Consider the following 20,919-nt stretch of genomic DNA (forward strand, 5'->3'; position numbering starts at 1 on the left):
CTTGAAGCAAACATCAGACTTGCCATGTTTGCATGCTCACTCACAGACATGAGCACTGCTTATGATGAGGGTTTATAAAGTATCCTGATTTAAGCCCAGCTGGAGATTAAGCACCATGCAACCCCTTGCTCAATGTCCCCTCTAACCTCCACCCCTCCTTGTGGGGAGGAGACTCAAAGTAAAACTTGTGTACTGAGATAAGAGTGATTTAATGAGAAAAATAAAGCAAAATGCGGTAATAATGGTATTTAGTCATGATAATAAAAAGGGAAAAAAACAAGTGATGCACAAATCAATCACTCACAACCCACTGACTGATGTTAGATCCTGTTCCTAAGCCCTGATCATCCCTCCCCCTTCTGGGCAACTCCCCCAGTTTACACACTGGGCCTGACATCCTATGGTGTGGAATATCCCTTTGGGGACTTTGGACCACCTGCCCCAGCTGTGCTCCCTCCCAGATTCTTTTGTGGATATCCTCAGTGGCAGAGCATGAGACAAGGAAAAATAAGTCCTTGACTCAGGGTAAACACATCTTATCAAAACCCAAAACATCAGTGTGTTATCAACATCATCCTCATTCTGAAATCAAAACACAGCATTTCAGCAGCTACTGAGAGGAAATTAATTAACTATACCCTGGCTGAGACCAGGACATAAGGCAAGGTCAGATTTGCTTTTTCTGTATCTGTAATAAGCATCATAAATGGGTTTTCATTTTATGAATTCTGAATTTATACCAGTTCTTATAATTTTGATAGACAATTTTTTTCAGGTTAGTTTAATGTGGACAAATAATGTCAGATCAAGAACATCATGGGACACGTTTCTTCCAAGAGAAAGAAATTTGTTAGCTGTTAGGGCCAAACACAAAATGAAAAAAATTGAAACAGCTTAAGAAAACAGAAATGGATTGCAGGCTTGAGTTGGTGAAGTTGACTACAAAGCATGTATTGGGAAAACTAGGGACCTCTTGTGTCTATCTAGATAAGCTTTTGCTACTCTGATGAAGTTAAAAATTAGCCTGGCTTACTGTTTGTCTTGTAGAAGTCAGTAACAGGTCTGACATAATACAACTGCCTGGGAAATGAATTTTTCTTCTCTTTGCTGACTCCACTGGCTGGAGTGCTGAAAGATGATTCTGGTAAAGCCAGAAAACACTGTATTTTTACTGAAGGAAACCTAAACCATGAGCACGATCAGTTTTCTCCAGAGAAACTATCAAATTATTCTAACTTTAATCTTTGAAAATTTCCAGATTTTATCTATTAACAGTTCAAATTATCCTTATAAGTCTCCCTTACCAAAGTAAAAAAAAAAAACAAAAAATAACCAAGCAAAAACCCCAAATTTATTTGAATTTCTGTAATGTATTACTATTTCACAGTTTATGTTTTTTCTCATTTAAATTCCAATCTCATTTCTCTTTCCTCTTTGTCTTTGTTATAGAAGAGAGGGAAAAAATTCACAATAAACTGTTTTACATCCTTTAGTGTCCATGTTTTTACTAGATAAACACATCCTTCCACAATAATAGAAATTATCCTTTCACAAAAATAGAAATCATTAAATCTATGGGCAATATTGTGATTTAGCTAAAACATTTATATTTTTTTCAATATCAGTTGATGCACAAATGGGGTATTCTGTTTCTTAGCTTCCTGCCTACATTTTGTTCATGTTGCAGGCTTCAGGGTTGTTGGCGTAATATGTATAGCTAAAATGACTTTATTTTACATTCTCTGATTTGCCTGGCTTTAGAAAGTAGGAAAAAAGAAATTCATCCAGTGTTGTGGAAGCAAAATAGTTAATGTCTCATAGGCCTCTACCAGTCTCCCTACTTAAGACACATTTGCAGCTAAGAGTCTTGCCAGTCAGCAGGGTTTATTTACAAAGGAGTGGATTATTCATAAGAGGAGTAGATAATTTGTAAACAGATGTACTGCATAGAACCTACTTATCTGAAGGAATTAAATCTCTGTTTTTACCTACCAGATCCTGCTTATCTGACACAGTTTTGACAAAGAAGGAGTTGTATAACCTGCATGTCAGATGTTATCAGCTCTGTGTCTTTCTCCTTCGGACAGAGTTCTTACCAGCAGCAATGGTCACTCTGCCATTCTGTTTTCTCCTATAGCTGTAGTGATAAAATCCTTCTGTTCTAATCTAATCTAAATTGTATTCCAGTTTTTTCTGCAACAGAGCCTAGAGAAACTTGGAAACAGGAAAACGGTACCTGCTCCTCTTAACTCACAGGGCCACCAAAGCCACTATGACTTCAAATTCTACCATCTGTGTATCTCCTTTTCTGAGCTGTTCTTCTTTCTTGCAGCCTAAAGTATTCCTTTGATTTTTGGTAAGAATGCATTACTTGATGTGATCTTTTTTACATGGTTTACAGAGTACTTGGGGCAAGGGGAGAGTTATCATTGACATTACACACTTCTTTGTATTACATACTTCTTTTGCTTCATTTGTTTCCATTATTTTCTTTTCTTTGGGGCCATGTTGCACATATAGCAAGTTATAAATATACAATAAAATTAGAGGATGGCTTTTGGTAATGTAATGCATCAAAAAGTCTTTTTTCTTGATGGCGTGAGGCAACTCATGGAAACTAAGATTCTGGGAACATACAAATAGAAAGAGGCCTGTAATAGTAAATTTCCTGTAGTACACTGTACTCACTTATAAATGGAACAGCTTTAACCTCTGGAAAGCAATCTGCTCCCCACCCCATCCTATGTGAGCAAGGACAATGGCTATGTGATATGGTAGGTAATCTATATAGATCATATTACACTGTTGGTCTCTAGGCGGAGTTTAAAAGCCTTCTGGGGCGTTCTGCGTGTCTCAAAACCTCTATGAAAACTGAATAAACAAATCACAATAACGTTTCAAAGTTCAAAGCAAGGAGCAGAGATTTTTTTATTTTGAAATAAAATTGATTCACCCATTTGCACACAAAACTGTCATATCCACCTGTTTGGAAGCTGCTAAACGTGAATTCCCCCTTAGTCTGGAGAGAATTACCTGAGGTAAGGCAGAGGAAGAGAGACTCAGCCTTTGGTGGCCTCTTCACATTTCCACAATTGTCAGTGCCTGGGTGTCCTGAGAAGCTGCGAGTGGATGTGAGTTCTTGCGTGAGTGCCACCAGCAGCTGTCAGTCTCACAGACATTTTGCTGGCTTTGCCTTGTAGCTTTTCAGGGAGGTGTGAGTTGCCAGATAAGCCTGGAAATGTCTGTCCCGGCCACAGAGACCTGATGGGGCTTTGAAACAGGGATGGGGCCTCGGTGGCAGGTATGAAACACTGGTAAGAAGCAGAGGGGTGGAGTTGGCAGTGGCACTACAGTAACCCCAGACACCTGTTCTTGGGCCACAGTGCTCCTGGAGAGAGCACTGGGTGAGGATGTCCCATTGTGATGTTACCTGGTGCTGGATAGTGTTTTCTCCCAGGTACCTGATGTCGCCAAGGGATGTACTGATGTTACCAGATGATAAATTCTCTACACCCAGTGAGCTAACACAATGCTTATTCTTCAAAATCCACTGGCCTGTAGAACTGCACAATGCCCATTGTGTAAGAAGGAGAACTGGAAGTCCACCAGCCCCAGTGTTCTGCCAGTTTCACTTGGTGTCTGTCAGCACTGGGGTCACCCACCAGGAAGGATCACCAAAAAGGCCCCTAGGACAGAAGAAAGCATGCATAACAGGGAAGGAAAGTGTACTCATGATTTTGGGGAAATTATTATCATATTTATGTTTATTTTGGAAAAATCAATATGAATATGTATGTAAAATATGGTATATAAACATAGACTTTCCCTAACTCAGCATGCACAGTGTTTGGAGGAGATATCCCCTTGCATATCCAGCCAAGTAAAGAATTCCTGCTTCTTAATGAATACTGGTGTTAAGGAAGTGGGTTTTTTATGCTGAATTTTTTGCAACACTGAGTTCCTGAGTGACAGACTGTGATGTCGGCTACTGACTTTCCCCAAGTGATGGATTGTGGCCTTACTGCTTTATCTGGTTACCGAGTCTCACCCAGTCAATTCTTGAGGGTTGGAGCGTTGAGTGAGGCCTTGGTGCAGTGTTGTTTGAGGGGAGATTTTTATTGAGTGAGTTGAGTGAGGCCTTGGTGCCAGTGTTGTTTGAGGGAAGATTTTTATTGCTGGTCTTAGCGTCCAGCTCCAGGTCCATCAGAGGAACTCCCTCAGCCTTGACAGGTTCAGGCAGCTGAGGCACCCAGGAGTGCCAGGTATGATTTCGTTGTTCCCTCAAAGGGAAATGCGCCCCAGCTTCAGACCTGCATCTCTGCAACTGATCCCAGGCAGATGTTCCCAGACGGAAGTCTTCAGGGCCAGGCTGTGTTCCAGAGCCCATCACTCCATGCCTTATCCTCACCACACCCTCTGCCATCCTGGGATTTTGCTTTTTTATCAGCCTGCATTGCTTGGTGCAAACTTGCTATAGCTGATGCCTTGTGAAGGCTGACCTAGAGCAGAGATTAGACAGAGTTAAAGAATAAAGTAGGTATTTATTAAGAGGACAGATCCACCGTGTGCAGCACAACCCAACAGATCCATGCAGCACAACCCAAAATGGCCACAAAATGGACCACAGATCTCAGGGTCTCACACTTTTATAAGTTTTGGTCCATTAACATATTGTCCAATTGCAACTTTAGCCCATGAAGTCCCATCCTTCTTGTTTTCTCTCTTCAGTCCACCACTGTTTATGCTCTTGGGCCTGAGATCTGGATCAGCTGTGCTTGGGTCCTCAGCTAAAGAAGCAATTGTTTTGGCTACCTACTCTGTGAAAAGAGCTTACTACCCCCTCATATGAAGCCTACACTTAAATAATAAAGCAGAGCAGAATGTGAAAAATATAAAAGCTAAAACCTGAGGCATCAGAGCAGCAACAAGATCCCTCCTACACAGAGTCATAAACCCTCTCTGCATCCTCCCCAGGGTCATACGCTGCCAGGCCAGGAGCCCAAAAAGTTAAGCAAGGGGGAGGCACAAAGTCCTGTCCCTGAGGACAGGCCTCTCCAGACACCTGTATGTCCAGCTATCCAGCAGGACACTCAGCTTTGCAGACAAAGCCGTGGAGGTCGTGCCAGGTGCCACGCTGATCATAAGCCAGCAATGAGCCCTTGCCACTAATGGTGCTCTGGACTGCTTTAGGAGTTTTGCCAGCAGGACAAAGGAGCTGATCCTTTATCTGGAGCACTGCATTCAGTTCTGAGCTCCCCAGTCCAAGACAGCTGCACGTGCTGGACAGAGTCCAGCAAAGTGCCATGAAGATCATCAGGCGACTGAAGCATCTCTCCTTGGAAGATAGGCTGAGCAAGCTGGGATGGTTCAGCCTGGAGAATAGAAGGTTTGGAGAGGATCTGATCAATGTTGAAAAAGGCCTGAACCTAAAAGGTCCTAAAAAGGATGCTGTAAAGAAGATGGAGCCAGGCTCTTTCCAGCAGTGTCCTGTGACAGGAGAAAGAATATTGAAGAGCAGATTGGGCATGATTCTGGTAAGTGGCTCCAGCTGTCTCTGCTGAGCCAGAAAACAAGATGACATCCAGAGATCCCTTCCAAGCTCAACCTTTGTGTGATTCTGTGAAAGAATTTATGCCAAGAATCTGGTCTAATAATTTCATTTTGGAGATATTAAATAGGAAAATAAGGAAGGTAGCACAGTTCTGCTTTACTTATGCTTGTTAGTCATCTGCAGGACACATGCTGGAATGCATGATACAAGTCCAGTTTCTGCTACTAGGTAAATGACTGAAATCTAGGACTGCTAGGAAAGACTCAAAGCCATTATGCTACAGAATAAATGCTTTCTTTCTCTTCTGCTGATTCTTTTTCTGTTGAAATTCTTCGGTCTTCTCAACCTTACTTTTTACTTCCCAATGTTGTCCTTGTTTTCAATGATAAAAACCACAACCTTTAAAATAATTTATTCACAAGTAACAAAATCACAAAACACAAGAAAGAAGCCAAATCTTCCCTCTGCTTGATCCTTCCTCCAAGCCATTTTCTTCATGTTCTTCTTCTCTAACAGATGAGTCATGTTTTCAGGCTATCTGCTCCATAGTAATCTTCTTCCCTTTACAGTGTCTTTAGACTTTTTCTCCAGTCAGGACGATAGTCCAATCTTTCCATAAAATGCCAGGGTACTGTATGACCAGCTCAAAATTATGTCCTCCAAATGGAGTAAACAAAATAAAATATGCATGTAGTATGCAAATTAAACAAAATCCATAACCTGAACTAATGCATTCTAATCTAATTAAATAATGCTAGCTATTATGGATTTAAAAAAAAAAAAAAAGAGAGAGGGAGAAAAGTAATGGCCTATGGATTTTCTAATAACTGAATGCCATAATTATGCATCAGGAAATATTCATATATATATAAAAGATAAGTCTAATAAAAAGTTTAAAATATACAAACAGGAATCGAGCCATCCACATGTATTCAACAACCTTTTAAAAAGCTGTCTAGCTGGTACTTTTGAGTTTCAAAAATTAGGAGGTTGGTCCACATGATTTAAACGGTCAGTCAACAGTGTGTATATTTTCATTAATGTAACCTTATCTACTTCCTCAAGCAAGTGCACTGCCAGTACCACAAATATAGTGTCCTTTTTCAGCATTTACAATGTATAATAAGAATGTAAATAGATTTTTTGTATATTTGTATGACTAAACTTTAAAAATGTGTTAATCATAAAAGGCTTTTGTTCCTGTTGTGCAGACTGCATGACAATGCTGACAATGGTACTGCCATGTTTGCTGTGTACTGTATATACTGTATTTAGGAGCATATGGAAACATCACTAAGTTGTTTCTATTGCACTGAAACAGTAATTTCAACAGATTAGTCCTTTCCCTTGGTACAACCCTATGTCTTGCTGCTTATCATCCTTTTAAGCATATAAACCAGCAGTGCATAATTGACTTCTTAATCTTTTAACAATTAACTCTCAATACAGACAGCAAATACACTTTGTTCCAAAATAGCGTGTTCTTTCACTCACATGCTCCAAGGCAGCTGCAAGGCAAGGAGCTGCAGATCTGGGGACCTGTGACATGCAGGTGACAGAAAGGAGTCTTTCCCTGTGTGTCCAGGCCCACAGTCACCTGCAACACACTTGAGGTGTGGAGCTTCAAGAGAACATCTGCTTTGACTAAACAAACGTTTTCGGATAACCCATGCAACCTTCCTGCAAGGGGCACACAGGGGCAGAAATTATCTGATTGCATACAGGACATTAATCAGCATACACAGGAAAAAAGGTTGGTAAGCAAAGGCTTTCCTTTGTCATTCAGATACTGGAAAAAGAACTGGGTATAAAATTGGCTGAATATTGGCTTCTATTTAAAGATAATTTCTTATTTTCCATAACACAATGTCCCGTGCATGCATCAGAAATCAATTCAGAGATATAATTTTGTTTGCTTGCATTAAAATTTTCTGAAGCTCTGCTTCAATCAGAGAAACATCTCTGTCTATTCATACTAATTATATGGTGATCTTCAAAATTCAGATTTTGCTGCCTATTGATTAGATTGCTTTCAGCAAAGGTAGCATGTTGTTTCACTGAAACAAAGCTGATGGATTACTTGGAAGACAGAATTCTTACCATAATTCTTGGTAAACATTTGGGCTCTCTGTATTTAGATTCCTTCCCTGTTTGTCATTATTCATGTGGTTGCCAGAAAATAATGAAAAATAGTCCATTGTGTATTTTGATACTACTGACTACTTCCTTTTGAATTTTATTTCATTTTCTAAAAAGGTAGTTAAGAATACCTAATAAATACTTTAAAATATCAGTTCTCATTAAAAGGAGATGTTTTCAATCCTTGTGATTGCAGAGGAACAGCTGAAAAGAAAAAAATAAATGGACAAAGAAAGCAGAGAGAGTAAGTAAACAAAACCCTGCTTTTGCCTGCTTTCTGACTCTATGGGACAAAAAAGCCATGACAAACCAAACCTAGTGAGTTTGGTGACCCATTTCAATTAATTAAATTGAAATTTTGTGCTTACAAATTTCAAAGCAGAGGTTGTGTGACAATCGCTCAAAACACTAAGTCTTTTAAAATACTATTTCCGTCTTGCAGAGCTCATATGAAAGAAAGTCTTGTAAGCAGATTTAAGGTCATCATAGCATGAACTATGAGGGCAGTTACAGAAATTCTGTTTCTCAGGTATTTCAGAGACATCTCAGGTGGCCTAGAGAGCTAGGACATGAAGGCATAGAGGCCAACACACGGGGCTGTTCACATTCCCCTGGGGCTGGAGAACATCTCTGCATAGTCTTGCTGAACCTTTAAACCACTGAATGATTTTTGTGCTATTGCTCTCTCCAGTACATTCCTTGTCTCCCAGAGCTACCCTTCTTGTGCGAGTAAAGCTGCAGACATGTCGTAGCCTGTGTCTCAGGTGGCAGCTCTCTGGTCCTGCTTTCCTTTTCTCTAACAGAATAATGCCCCATCAGAACCAGGCAAAGAGAAAGGGAGTTCCAACTGAGAAGAGCTGGCAGTCAGTTTCCATTGGATTAATACTTCTTTGGCATAGAATGCTCTCAACAGATAAACAGATTAGGACTAAGGATTGGAAATAACCAGACTGCACATTAATTAAAATCAGGCTAAAGGAATTAATCGAGTTATTTTAAGATAATTGATCAAATGCTCTTTCCAAGACTTCAGAGTAAATTTACCAAAGACAACATGAGAAAATATCTTGGAGCATCCAAGGCTGGATGGAGCTCTGAGCAACCTGGTCCAGCGTGAGGTGGTCCTTGACAGGGAGGCTGAAATTAGGTCCCTTCCAACCCAAACCCTCTATGATTCTGTAATTCTTTATGGACTTATTGGACTAAGTTTATTTCTGACCATGCTGAAATAAAAATCTCAATACATGTGCAAAAAAAACTCCACTTCATGGAAACTTGGTGAAAATAATGCAAACAAGAGAAAACACAATAAGATTTCATACTTTGACAGACAGCCTCTAAAAAACCCAAATGCACCAAACAACCAAACCATGCTGGAACTTGACGGTAACTTAGTAACCTGATATTGTGAGAAAGATACAAAAGGTTTGGTTAGAATGCAAGTTAAACATGCGTTTAATTCCTCCTTGGAAACAACTGGTTTGCATTTACAGTGTGTGAATTTTTTTTCAAAAGTGTTTTGAATTTGTCTAAATTTGAGAAAACATTTCCTTTTTCTGAGCAGCCCCTTCATTTGGAGTGTAATTTAACTTCCTGTGCATGTACTTTTGTGAATGCTTTGGAGAAACCTTTCAAGCAATAACCAAAAGCAAGCTTGGTTATATTGCCAGAATACTGCAGTCAAAAGCAAGCATCAGGCTTTTCATTCCAGGCATACAGCAGGTGACAACAGTGTGACTCCTGCAGTGCAGCTGGCTGTAGGACTGTAATCTCTCTCAGAGAGATGCACGCTCTTTCACAATAGTCACTCTTTCCTAAAATTCATTCCTTTTCTATATGTTCTATATTTTTCCCTTTAATTTTCTTTATTTTCTGCTCCATAAACATTATTTTGAGCAAACAATTCTAAAACAAGGGCCTTTCCAATCACATTCAAGTGTGAAAAGAGTGAACCAAAACTAATCCTGACACAGCTCTGAGGACTAAAATTTTTTTCCCTGTAGCCTGCTTATTTTTCCCTCTATTTTTATTTTGAGTTCTTACTTATACACCATGATTATTTTGGTAATAGAAGTAATATAAGAATGCTAAAAGAAAGCTAGGGCTGAAACCTAGTCTAACATTATCATCCCTTTTACTTATTTTCTCTTAACATTATTTGTTTATTGGTTCAGTTTATGAAGTCTGCCAATTGGACTTTGCCTGGAGCTAAATTTACTGGTTGATTCATTTCAGTGAATCTTGCATACTTGCATGTGGCAAAGAAAGCTGAGCAAAGGTTTCCAAGTCGTAGATAAGCCATGGCACTCAGGAGGTCTTCTGTTTGTGCCCTTGGCCATTAAATAACAACATTGTGAGAAAGGCAGAAAGGCAGTAAAGGAGCCATGTGAGCTAAAACAGAGGGTCTTTTAATGGCACATCTATTGGAAGAATAAACTTGCAGCTACTTCAATTGTTTCTTAGCATAGAAAGATGAGACATTTGATCAGAGAGGTAACACAGTGTAATCAAGAAGATTTCAAGGTAACTAAAAATGTCTCTTTACAAATTGAAGACTTCAGAAATGGATGGGTTTAGAATTTTTGTTTAGAACATTAAAACATTGTACCTCACATGCTTTAACTTCATTTGTATGTTTATGTGCAATTAATGCCACGATGCTTTAATTTCTAAGCTGCTCTTTTACCAATACATTTCATATACTTTATGATACATACAAGATCCTGCTTTCTGCAAGAATTCCCCTGAATTTTACAAGTATATTCATTGAATATTGTTTAAAATGTAAACAAGCTTGAGGAATATAACAAAAGTTCAGCTTGTCAGTAAGATAGTTCTAAACTACAGGGTGGAGGTCATCCCATTTAGAAAAGCTTCTCAGATTGCTGAAGTGTTCCTGAATCCTAGATTGTCACATAAGACATTTCAAATATTTGTAGTAATCATGGCTGAAACTTTAAAAAGGAGACTGGTCAATGCTATCTATATTATGTTCAAAGGATTTTGTATGATCTTCAAAACTTCTCCCCTATGACTGTTTGAAAATACGACAATTAATTTTTGCCTGAAATACCTTACAGAATTAATTAATAATTGTTATGCTATAAATGTTGTTTTCCAAACATCAGTTTGTGTTTGTGCACAATTTTTTTTGAGACTGCAGGATGCTATTGTAAATAATGTAAACAATATAAATATTGCAAAGTTATTATTCACCATTTATTCCAAATGCCAGAAAATCCTATGGTGAAAACTGGATACTTCAGTAGATGAAGAAGTTTCAGAGTATGGTGCCTGCAATTTGTGTATGTTCAGTCTGTTGATCAGACTGTTCAAACTTTTGGTCTCAAATGGTCTCAGATTCTCTCACACCAGAAAACACAACTTAGGCAGCAAAGAACAACATTTGGTACATTTTACAGGTGTATGGTACATAACATACTTTCATGCTACACGTCTGATAGTCTATGTCTGGCATGTTTGTTTTCACCTTTTTTTAGGATTTGCCATGGGACAGTAAAAAAATCTAGACATAGTTTTGATTACAAGTTAAAAATCCTGCACAATCCTTTATTTACTCTTAACTCCCTTCTTCTCTTTTGTGGGTCTTTTTATTCTAGTAAATCCCAATAAGGTATTTCTAACAGTTCTCAAATTAACTGCTGGAATTGTAAGTACCTTGTTAACTTTCATTCTATGTCATAAAATTCAGTGTAAATTATTAAAATGCATGTATTGTATATGTCTGAGATGACTAAATCTATTATTGCCCAGCTCCAAGCATGTTATGCACGTGGATTTCAACAGTTGCTGGAGGAATATTGGTGCTGTGTGTCTCTCTGAAGATCTTTCTCCCCTATTTCTGGGCAGACCTGATCTATTTCTTGAGACGGAAGAGGTCAAAGGCAACAGTAAAAAAGTGGGCAAAAAATGGAATTCTCTCCATAACTGACCTTTTCAGGCAATCAGTGGAAAAAAACCCCCACAAGCCATTCCTTATCTATGAAGGGACGGTGTACACTTATCAGGATGTGGAGAGGAGGAGTAACAGGGTAGCACAGGCCTTCCTGCACTATGGGAATCTGAGAAAAGGCGACACTGTGGCCCTGCTGATGGGTAATGGACCTGACTTCATCCATGTGTGGTTCGGGCTAGCCAAGCTGGGCTTAGTCGTGGCCTTTCTCAACGTCAATATCCGCTCACGATCTCTCCTGCACTGCATTAATACATGCGCAGCAAAAGCTCTGGTCATAGGAGAAGGTAAGTTCTTTGTGGTGTTTCACTTACTGCTCACTTTCTGCTGTTTCCTGCTTTTATCAAACATAGGAAATCAGAGCCCTTCAGAGCTGCAAGTTCTTTATATATACACACACTTAAAAGAGGGGAAGAAAAGGAGGGGAAAAATTAAGGAAAGAAAGAGACAGTGTTGTCTAAAAAGGAGAGAAAAGAGACAATGTCTACATTTCAAGAGTATAAATCCCATGCAATTAATTAGTAGAATTAAAAGCTTAAATCTGAAATTCTCCAAGGACAAGGCATCAGCAGCAATAATCATGCATCAGCAAGAAAACAGCCTTGGAAGATACTTTAGCCTAATTTCATTTCCATTTTTATTTATTTATTTATGTGGCTTATATAAAACTTCACTTACTACAGGAAGACACAGATTCCCTTTGTAGTTGTGATTTCCTTCAGGTCAAAATACCTGCATAAAAATTTATGTTACTTTATAACTACTTTAAATAGCAATCCCAAGGTAGCATTGCTTGAAGCAAAGATTACAGTGCAAGGAGCTGCAATTTCATCTCTGTTTATGGCACATTATGCAATACTAGGCAATTTATGCATATTCTACTCCTGTTTTTTCATCTTTTGTACAGGTTGGCAGTAGTACCATAATTCCATATGAATCTGTGAGGGTTTGCTATTTGGTATATGCACCAAATTTTGGAACAAATGTGATTAAATTAAATCTTATATACTAGCATCATCAACTAAGTTAATGGTGTTTTATCAATTAAAATTAAAGCCACATGAGAAATATAGGGAAATTGAACATCATGATGATTTTTTCACTGTCCAGTATGCAGGTTAGCCCACCTATGCCTGTGGTAGGTTTATACAGTGGTATGATATATCATTTCAATGCCAGTAATCAGGTCTGCAGTTGTATTTATTTTAAAAATTACCACGTGTTTTTTGTTTGTTTTAACTTGGCAGATTTTTTAGGATCAATAGAGAAAGAATTTGTTTTGAATGTCTTGGAAAATAATGTTGCTGTCTGGCTGATGAGCGCCAGTTCTCCTTTCCAGCATGTTCACACCCTACCAGACAAACTAGACAAGGTGCCTGATCATCCTGTTCCGTCTCATCTTGGAGCTGTCACTGACACAGGAAACACAGCTCTGCATATCTTCACATCGGGAAGTACAGGTGAGGATGTGTGCTAACAAAGTACAGCTGCACCTCTGAAAATTAAGGCAGTATAAATTAAGCAAAAAGACACAAAACCACAGAACTTGAATTTCCAAATCAAGACAGGGAGGATTGATTTATTTAGAAGCACAGTACACTTTGAAGTGTTTTTGAAATTACACAGGAGTGTAATTTCAGTTACTGAACTTCTACATAAATACCCCATGGCTGAAATTAATTTCTTGAATATAAAGCAAACAAAGTCAGTCTCTAAGAGTTGCTCAGAAAGGAAGAACAGTGGAACCTCTGCTTCTGATTTTGAAATAGGAGTTAATTTTAGAGTGGAAGAATGGGGAAATCCATCCACTAGTCAATCCAAACAACTTCATAGAAGTTAATTGTATTGCAAGTAGAAGCTGAGTGACGCAGTGGCTCTCCAGAGGTTTTCCCATTCTCACTTTCTGGCAAGGGAAACCTGTATGTGTATTTGACCTGCACATGCCTGTGAAGGGCGTGGACTTTGTCCCACAAATGGAACAGACATGGCAGGGCAGTTGGGAATACATTTTACATTATCCCTTCCAACCCTAACTACTCTATAATTCTATGTTTAAATGGAATTACAGGCAGAAAGAGTGAAGGAGCTGAGAGGCTAAGGGGATATACTCATAAAACAGCAAAGCATAGGACAAAGACTCAGAAGAAGAGAATTCTCCCTGTACATTCCCAGCATAATTCTACTTCAGCAAAATTATTAATGCATGCAGTACATTTGTAGTTATTTGCTCTTTCCCTTTGACAGGTTTCCCAAAAGCTGCTATCATCACTCACCGCAGGACTCTGGCTGCCTCCTTGGCATTGACTCAGTGTGGTGCAGTTTCTCAGGATATTATATATGTCACTCTTCCCTTGTACCACATCAGTGCTTCTCTTCTTGGCATCAGTGGATGCATTCAGTTAGGTAATATTAACCTTCTAGTGGAGTTTCATTAACTTGACAAGGCTATAACATATTAATATTAGGTGAATAACTGCTTGGGAACTCAAATATTACGTTTACCAAAAATCTTTTGTAATTTTATCCTTTTCATCACCTCCCCCATTTGTGGACAATATCTAAGGTATATACATAGTTTTTGAAGCTTAGAACAGACACTAATAATTGTATAAATCCAGCATAAAATGACTTGAGGTCTGTGTATGGTTAGCATCACTGCATATATTCTGTAGGTTTAACCTGAAATCATCCTCCTACCCTATGCCAAAAGTCTGTAAAGGCATTCACACAGGCATCTGTGGTTGATTTTTAGTGTCAGAAGATACAAATGCATTGTGGAAGCTCAACCTTCTGAATAAGATTGACTAAATGTATTGTGGAGCTTTTTCAGTCTCTTATTTGAATAAGACCTACAGAGTTAGATTCATCATCTTAAAGTGAAAAATGTGAAAAAGGACAAAATCTCCCCTTCTAAATTTGATAATGGGAGTTATTTGTAGAGAGCTATCAACCAGATATTTGCCAGGTACATCCTCCTTTTCAATCATTAGAGTATTGCCTAGATGCTGGGTTTTGGCACGCTAAGTATATAACTGGAGTGCTTTAAAAGACATTTCACTGCTTTGTTTATTCAGGAACAAGGCAGGCAGGCATGCTGGCTCACAGTAACTGCTAGCAAGACTGCTTCTGCCTAACAGAAACACAAAGGGGATGGGAAAATGAGTGTATGAAGAGGTTTGAGGCTATGAATTTTCTTGGGACAGAAAATGTAGGGTAATGTCTTTCTTAGGTGTTTAGATAGAGATCTGGGAGTCTGGGATTAGAATGACAAAGCTTTGAGGAGGGTGAGGCTGAAGAGCTCTGAAAGGTTTCAAGATCAGGGACGAACAGGCAAGATGGGAAAAGTGGAATAGAAGGTATTCAAAATTTGGAAGGCCCTGGGAAACATCACACAGGACAAACACGACTTGGGCAAAAAGAAAATTTTGAAAAGATAGAAATTTGTAAATTTTTGACTGACAACACTTAGGAAGGGATAGGGTGGCAGATATGAGAGGGTAGAATGAAGTGGCTTTTGAAATTGAAAGCTCTAAAAGAACATCAGGGTCACAGAAAAGAAAATAGTTTTGATTCTCAGTTGTCAAGGAACAGAAAAAGGGGAATGAAAGGGAAACAACAAAGACAGCCTGTTTCCTTTTCACCACTTGTCACACAAATAGAGAAGCTACAATTTTCCCCATTCCAAGATCTTTTTTTGGAGTTAAACTAGCTCATGATCATGACAGAAACCAAATGTTTAGGCTATTCCTAACAATGAATGATCATTAAAAGTTTTGCTTCTGTTGCTTCTGTTACTCTAAGGTTTTAGTTACTACTCAGAAAAAGAAACAAGGCTTAGTTGTGCAATTTCATTTAACAGATGGATCGTGTTGGAAACAGCTTACAATTTATTCAATTAGCTGAATTTATCATTAACTGAATTAAGAGAATGACAAGTTTTTTCTTTTTTTTTTTTTTTTTTTTTTTTTTTTTTTTTTTTTTTGTTACAATAGTGGTAGAAGACAAGGGGTTTATTTTAAAGGTTATTTTGAAATTTCTTACCTGTTTTCATCACATAGGAGCGACCTGTGTTTTGAAGAGGAAATTTTCTGCGAGAGAGTTTTGGAATGACTGTAGGAAATACAATGTTACCATGTTTTTATATATAGGAGAACTCTGCCGCTATCTCTGCAATCAGCCCTGTGTAAGTTCCATTGACAAATGCAGCTTTAAGATACAGCAAATCTGAAAGTTAGATAGATTCACTAATTTCTGAACAGTACAGTATTTTCAATGTTTGATAGCTTTTCACAGCGTTCCTTGTGTCTTGTGTTCATTGCTGTTACCAATAGCAATCAAGCTCACACCAGCAAGTGCAGTGGTGACAAAGGAGCGAGCCTGTCAGGACAGGACACACACCCTGACACTCACAGAAGTGCCTCTGCAAAGCCAGGCTTGTTGGTTTTTCATCTGAGCGACCAGCAGGTCACAACAGGTCAGTCAGGAAAAGGTGTAAGCTGTAAAAGCTTCAGCATTCACAATGACCAAAAAGAGTTCATACCAGATTGAATGATTTAACAATTTCCGTGCTCTCTTCCAAAGTAATTGTTTATCAAGAGTGACCTAGTATGTTCAGTATTTAATGGATGATTGTTAATTTTTAACTTTGAAACTAATGAACGAGTTTTTATTAGTTTAAGTCTTTTTCTTAGAGGTCTTCCAAAGGCACACTCTCTTACATGCCTGTATATCTGATGATGGATATATCTCTATGAAGCCAAAGTACTAACAGTATGGTGCAACCCCCCTGAGATAACAGTCCTAAAGATCATGATCAGGTTTGGAACAAAGTAAAATGTCCCCAAAGAGTGACAAGTCTGAAAATGCTTACTAAGTAGCAACTCTCATTTCAATGATAGCTTGGTTAATTTTTGGAAAAGCTTGGTTAACTTTTTAAATTTTATGCTTGGTAGTTAGGATATTACTGAAGGGAAGTGGCAAGAAGTATTCCTACATACCTCAGAAAACCTCATGCTCAAGCACAAAGTTCAAATGATCTCCAATGGGATTGGTCAGAGATTAATGCAAGCACTAGGAACAAGAAAATATCTGAAAGAATTCTCCAGCTGATTTGAACAGAATCTTATTATTGGGTGGTCTGGATGTAGGAGAGGGATCAAAGACAAAAAGTACTAAAGGGTACAAGAAGGATAGCTGTTGGCCAGAGCTCAAGCCTATACAAACAAGCCTGAAACATAACTCAAGCCTGGCCAACAGCAACTACTATATCAGTAGTCCATGGATCAGGAAACCACAAAGGAATAATTAGCTAGGCCAGACCAGTTGTGTAAAGGTTTCTCCTGCAGGAAAGAGCAATGAGAACTATATTTTCATGACTCAATAACAAAAATTGAACAGAGAAGATATAGATACTTAACTGGCAACTGGTAAGAGGGAAAACCAGAGATGGCCTGGATGAGTTGAGGGAGGTGAGGTTGCTAACAGGAGTGGATCAGGTACATCAGGAGTTCTGTCAACATCACGTATCTTACTAGACTATGGCCACATATAACCAGATATTATATGCATATATAACATCTAACCTCTACTGTATCACACAGGTTCATCTGCAATGAAAGAAACCCATGCAGGGTAATAGGTCTGGTATGGTTCAGGACTAGGACTGAACATGCAGGACTTGTTGGAGTATGCTCTACATCATGCACAGGGTGTCTGCCCTTCCCTCCTTTCACTGAGCATGCCCAGGTCTCACAAACTGAGAAACAGCATGGATTTGGAAACTAGGAGGCACTTGGGGATTTCTCCATGTGGACAGAAACTCTGTGACTGAGTATGTCAAAGAATGTTTTTAAAGAGAACCATGTAACTTTTAAGTAAAAACATTTAAAATTCAAGGTAGTTCAGGGAAATGTTGCAGATCACACCTGTTGAACCGGGCGTGAACCAAGATATGAATGTAAGAATAACAGTTTCTCCTGTTGCTTGTAATCTGTCAAACTCTTGAGTTTTACTTCAAGGCTTACAGTACCACAAAATACATTGGGGAAAAAATCAAAACCCATCATTTCATCCTGAAGACAAAGTGTTGAAGAAGGGACAACATTATGCAAGAAGGAAGTCTCCCAGTCAGCCTCCCAGCTGGTTTAAAATTCAGTTGGATTACATACATGTGACCAAAAACATTTATTCCTTTATTCCAGAGTTACCATTAAAATTGCAAAAGAAAACACGTCTGATTATGCAGAAGCAGGGAATATCAAACTCCAGTTTCACTGCTGTGTTTAACAGTGAGGTTGGGTCTTGGCATTACAGTTATCCTGTTGTGGCAAATAATTTATCTGCCAGAAAATGCAGTTCTGGATCAAATGAAGTTGTCTGCTAATACATAGTTCACAAAACAATTTTACGTGAATGTTTTTGAAAGTCAAAAGTTTGTGACTGCTAAAACATTTCAGTGCAATTACAAGGCAAAGTTCCATCTTTAAATCACCCTAACATTATTTAGAAATCAAACAATTTTACACTTTTAAAGATTGAAATAACACTGCAACAAAACCAAACCAACCATTTATTTGATTTGAAGAAACCGTTCCTGTTGACCTGAAATAAGTTTATTTTCTGCTGACATTTAGCCATAACAGTAACTTAATTACTCAATCCCAACTACACCTCAAAAAAGGGAGGGCTTCTGAGAGTCTTGACCACAGTCCTATGGACAGAGGGCTGAGCAGTCTGCTCCTATGCCAAAAGCACTTATGCAAGTAAACTTTTGAATAGTTTACCACAATAATTGCATCACTAATATGTAACTAATGACACATTAGCAACTACATTTTGACTGCAGATTTTATTATAATCTTTTGATGAATTTGGATTTAAGATTAAAAATGAACCTAATAATATGAGTTACTATAGCTTTGAGTTATTCTGCTGCTTTGTCAGGTTCCATAAGGAACACGGCAGATGTGAAAAATTTTCCACCAAGTATCATTACAAAAAGAATCAACTTTTGTGTATCACAAGTGTTTTCTAAGGCACGATTTTGTTGATACAGGAAAACTTCTCTTTTTGGTGGGAAAGGAACTTCCATTCTATGGAAAATGGCACTTCCTTAAAATCCATTTATTTACAGCTAAAATCTTTTAAACTTTTTAATATACATCCTCCTTATAGAGTTCATAAGTAAAAATTAAAAGAATTACTAAAATAAAGTTTTCACCCTGCAAAAGCCCCTCAACCTCAGATCAAGATTGCTTATGCTTTTCTGTTTTATTTTTAAAAAATCAACAACAACAGCAAAAAACCCCATTCTGTGAAGTATTTTAGTCAAGGTGGCAGTTCGCAAATGAAAATTGTTCTGTTAGAAAGTATTAGGTCAATTTTAGGTATTTAGATGCACTTTTCCCAGCTACAGGATGTTTCTTTTTGTCTGTTCACAGAAAGAAGAGGACAGAGTTCATGAGGTGCGCATTGCCCTTGGAAATGGGATTAGACCTTCTGTATGGAAAGAGTTTCTGATGAGGTTTGGCCCAGTTAAAATATTTGAATTCTATGGGTCGACGGAAGGAAGTCTTAGTTTCCTGAACTATACTAATAAAATAGGAGCTGTGGGCCGTGCTGGCATCTTCTCAAAGGTAAGGATTATCAAATCAACCAACCAACCAATTAACCATACAATAACTTTAAAAAAAATTAAAAGGCATGGAAAGGCATAAATCATAAAGAACAGGAAGGAAGAAAATGCTTCCTTCTTTCCAGATACAATAATAATAATAATTGGTTCATGAAAACAGAAGCCTTGTTCTTAGCCACTTCCTTGACTCTATTCTCTGTACATGTATTTTGAAGCCACAGTAAATATACACAATGAGTACATAGAAGCTCGTGTACCAAACTTTTCCCCTAAAATACATTTTAAAAACCCCAAACTGTCTGTATAGAAGTGACAACCCAAAGGACTCGGTAATGACAATTCTTATTAATTGTTTCCTAATCATCCTGAAAATCCACATATAATAAATGATGAGGCCAGAAACTAGTTTTGATTTTTGAATAAATCAGGAGATAGATATTCCAAAGCAAACTTATACAAATTTGTTCTTTGGCTGCATCTTCACTCATTAAAACTAGCATCACATTTTCTCTGAAATAAGATTAACAATATAAAAAAAAAATCAAAATTCTCAGCAAATAGAGGAGAAAAATACTAATTTCAAAATATCTAAGCTATACCTTTACAAATACAACCACCGTTTAAACTCTCAGTGTTTCTACCATAAAAACACCCTGACAGTCTCAAATGCTTTTCCAATTTGTACAGTTTCTGTGACTCATGAACATTATACAACAATGAAATGGTATTCAAACAATACTAAAGATTCAGATCAGTTAAGATCAAGACCAGATTAATGACTTCCCAATGATTTCTGCTTTATATCTGAGATGCCAAAAATGCCTTGGCATGATGATGATAACAACTCTGCAAGACTTTGAATCTTCTAGCAATCTTAACCACGTGGATGGAGGATTGAGGCAGGAAAGACTAATCAGGTCATTAAGTTGAAAGTTTCTATTTGCATCTGTCTGGTGTAATTTTTGAGATGTCTGTAAATTTATTTTGGAATTTTTTTTTTGTCAGAGAATCATCTTGATTTGCATTTCGGCAATATTAGAAATGGATGGCAGTTTTAAAGCAAAACTGACAATTTGATCAAATGCACTTTATCCTTCGTATAAATTATTTGAATCTGACCCTACTCTTAGACAAGGGCTTCTTTTTATCAGTAAAGGAGATGAACACTCACCTTTATATGTATACTTAGTGTTGCTTATCATGATATGAACACTTTCTGACAATTGCCTCTTAGAATACAGTCAGTTTATTTCAGGCTATCTCAAGTCTCCAATATTCAATAGGGACTATTCATTAATTCAAAGCAATTCTTATCCAATCTAGAAAATTAGTAAGAAAATGTGGTTTTAAGTATGCATGTGTGCTTTTTTTCTTTTTTTTTTAGTTTCTACATTCTTTTGAGTTGTTGAAATATGATGTCTGGAAACAAGAACTTATAAAAGATGAAAATGGAAGGTGTAAGAAAGCACCCATAGGTAAGGAAAAATATTAGTTATCTGTTAACTAATAGATAACTCAATTTAGAGGACGAAATTTCTGTAAGCAACAGATTTTTGACACACACCTAGAACTTGAAAATAGAAAAAATAGGAAAATAGATCCAAACAGAGATCTGTTGCTAAT

At 37.9% G+C, this 20,919-nt stretch overlaps 1 protein-coding gene across 1 annotated transcript in view; it reads left to right on the plus strand.

Annotated features, from left to right (window-relative positions):
* The first annotated feature begins 5,303 nt into the window (after positions 1-5,303).
* Positions 5,304-20,919, plus strand: part of LOC135460117 (long-chain fatty acid transport protein 6-like) — a 370,483-nt gene continuing 354,867 nt past the window's right edge. The window contains exons 1-7 of the mRNA XM_064736786.1: positions 5,304-5,534; positions 11,536-11,950; positions 12,911-13,123; positions 13,908-14,066; positions 15,722-15,846; positions 19,103-19,297; positions 20,681-20,771. Of these exons, the coding sequence (XP_064592856.1) occupies positions 5,304-5,534; positions 11,536-11,950; positions 12,911-13,123; positions 13,908-14,066; positions 15,722-15,846; positions 19,103-19,297; positions 20,681-20,771 (1,429 nt within the window). The remainder of the gene's footprint in view (positions 5,535-11,535; positions 11,951-12,910; positions 13,124-13,907; positions 14,067-15,721; positions 15,847-19,102; positions 19,298-20,680; positions 20,772-20,919) is intronic.

Source organism: Zonotrichia leucophrys, chromosome Z, assembly GCF_028769735.1.
Source record: "Zonotrichia leucophrys gambelii isolate GWCS_2022_RI chromosome Z, RI_Zleu_2.0, whole genome shotgun sequence".
NCBI classification, from domain to species: Eukaryota; Metazoa; Chordata; class Aves; order Passeriformes; family Passerellidae; genus Zonotrichia; species Zonotrichia leucophrys.